At 42.1% G+C, this 2,859-nt stretch overlaps 1 protein-coding gene across 1 annotated transcript; it reads left to right on the top strand.

Moving 5' to 3' along the window:
• The first annotated feature begins 1,163 nt into the window (after positions 1-1,163).
• On the top strand, positions 1,164-2,597 carry LOC113718355 (uncharacterized). Its single transcript, XM_027243265.2, has one exon. It carries the CDS (start codon positions 1,164-1,166, stop codon positions 2,595-2,597), a length of 1,434 nt encoding a protein of 477 aa, XP_027099066.2.
• Positions 2,598-2,859: the final 262 nt, after the last annotated feature.

The raw sequence follows: 2,859 nt of genomic DNA, 5'->3' as shown, positions 1-2,859 counted from the left end.
TGGCGAATACAAGAACACAAAGGGAATTGACTGCTCCGAAATTGACCCAACAGCCTTTGTGCATTACATTTCCAACTCTAGTTGAGAATATCTCTTTTACCCTGAAGTCAGGATTAATTCACCTCTTACCTACGTTTCATGGCCTTTCAGGTGAGGAACCCCATAAACACATCCAATAGTTCGATGTGATATATTCTAGTATGAAGCCTCCAGAGATCATTGAAGAACAGATCAAACTTAGAGCATTCCCTTTCTCCCTAAAGGATGCGGCGAAGGATTGGTTGCACTACCTACCTGCATGTAGTATCACAACATGGGCCCAACTGAAAAAGAAGTTTTTGAAAAAATTCTTTCCTGCATCCTAGGCTACAAGTCTGAGAAAGGAGATATGCAGTATTAAGTAGTTCCTGGAGAATCCCTATATGACTATTGGGAAAGGTTCAATAAGTTGTGCACTAGATGCCCACAACATCAAATTAGTGAACAACTATTGATCCAATATTTTCATGAGGGACTCCAGTCGACCGACAGGAGTATCATCGACGCTGCGAGTGGGGGAGTACTGGCAAATAAGATACCGAGAGAGGCATGATTGCTTATTGAAGCTATGGCAGAAAATTCTCAACATTTTGGTTTTCGCGAGAGTAACTCTACCCATAGGGTTAACGAGGTAGAGACGTCGTCCATTCAGCAGCAGCTATCGGAGCTAACATCTTTTGTTCGGCAATTAGCTGTAGGAAACATGCATAAAGCAAAGGTTTGTGGAATCTGCACAAACGTGGACCACCCCACTGACTCATGCCCTATTTTGCAAGAGGATGGGGCTGAACAAGTAAACATGTCTGGAAGCGTGCCCGCGCCTCGTAGGCAGTACGATCCATACTCGAACACGTATAATCCGGATTGGAGAGACCACCCCAACTTCAGCTATGGGAACAGGCCACAGAGTTCATTCTCAAATCGTCCACCAGGATTTCAGCAACCATGGCAACCAAAGCCTCAACCTTCGTCCTTCAGGAGGCTCTTTGGAAGATATTGTTGAGAGTCTGGCCACGAATACCACTCAACTCCAGCAAGAAACTAAATCCTTGGTCACGAATACTGCTTAGTTCCAACAGGAGACTAGATCGGGTATGAAAAATCTGGAGACTCAAATAAGTCACATGGCAACTGCAATTAATCGCTTGGAATCCCAAATTTTTGAAAAATTGCCATCGCAATCCGAGACAAACCCCAAAAATGTGAATGCCATGACACTGAGGAGTGGCAAGGAAGTGAAGGGGCCCAAGGCTATGAACCTGAAGAGTAAAAGTAAAAATGAGATCGAAAAGAAGATTGAAGAAGGACACATTCGTGGAGATCCCGAGGTAACTGTTACTCCATCAATAGCCATTAAATCTAATTTACCTCCTTTTCCATGCAGGTCAGAGAAGACAAAGAAGGCGGAGAAAGAGAAAGAGATCTTGGACGTATTCTGTAAAGTGAAAATCAACATCCCCTCACTGGATGCAATTAAACAAGTACCAAAGTACGCAAAATTTCTTAAGAATTTATACACCCATAAGAGGAAGTTGAGAGGGGATGAAAGAGTAGTGGTGGGAGAAAACGTATCGGCCATACTTCAAAGAAAGCTCCCACCCAAGTATGGAGATCTAGATATATTCACGATCTCTTGCAAAATAAAAAATACACCAATTAGGAAAGCAATGTTAGATTTAGGGGCATCAATCAACGTAATGCCAAAAACCATTTATACTTCTCTGAATCTTGGGCCACTGAAAGAAACAGCCATCATAATCCAACTAACTGACCGCACCAATGCTTATTCAGAGGGGCTAGTGGAAGATGTCTTGGTTCAGGTAAATGAGTTAGTTTTCCTAACAGATTTGTATATTCTAGATATGGGAGATGAGAAGTTGATAAATCCGTCACCTATTCTGTTAGGTAGACCGTTTTTTAGCACTGCTAGGACTAAAATAGATGTGAATGAGGGTACTTTATCAATGGAGTTTGATGGTGAAACTGTAAATTTTAATATATTTGAGACGATGAAATATCCAGAGGAATCTAACTCAATCTTTGTTTTGAGTGTTATTGAGTCCCTTGTACATGAAACTTTCGAATTGGATGGTGAAGACACATTTGAAGTGGCCTTGACCAAATATCTTGAATTGGGAGTAACCCTTAATGTGGACATAAGAGATAAGTTGTACCGTGCAGTTGAAGCATTACATTCACTTCCAACCATTCCTCTAAGGTATGAGCTTACTTCTTTGTTTGTGCCAGAAACTCAGACAAAGCTGTTGCCTTCAGTTGTGCAGGCACCGGAATTAGAGTTTAAACCTCTCCCGAGACATATGAAGTACGCGTTCCTGGGAGACCGAGAAACACTTTCGCTAATCATTTCTGCATACTTATCTCCAAGCCAAGAGGACAGACTAGTGCGAGTCCTTAAGGATCATAAGGAGGCAATTGGGTGGAGCATAACAAATATCAAAGGAATAAGCTTGTCCTTATGCATGCACCGGACACGGATCGAGGATGATGCGAAGCCGGAAAGACAGGTGCAGCGGAGGTTGAATCCACTAATTATGTAAGTTGTGAAAAAGGAGATATTTAAACTTCTAGAGGTGGGAATTATCTTTGCTATTTCGACAGTTCTTGGGTGAGCCCTGTTCAAGTGGTCTCAAAAAAAAGGGGGAGTGACTGTAGAGGAAAACCAGGAGGGTGAGATGGTTTCAGTCAGGAAATCTACAGGCTGGCGCCACTGCATTGACTACCGGAGACTAAATTCTGTGACGAAAAAAGACCATTTTCCTCTCCCTTTTATTGATCAAATGATAGAAAGATTAATTGATT

Source organism: Coffea arabica, chromosome 11e, assembly GCF_036785885.1.
Source record: "Coffea arabica cultivar ET-39 chromosome 11e, Coffea Arabica ET-39 HiFi, whole genome shotgun sequence".
Lineage (NCBI taxonomy): Eukaryota > Viridiplantae > Streptophyta > Magnoliopsida > Gentianales > Rubiaceae > Coffea > Coffea arabica.
Note: the sequence above shows the minus strand (reverse complement) of the source record. Positions and strands in the feature narration are given on the sequence as shown.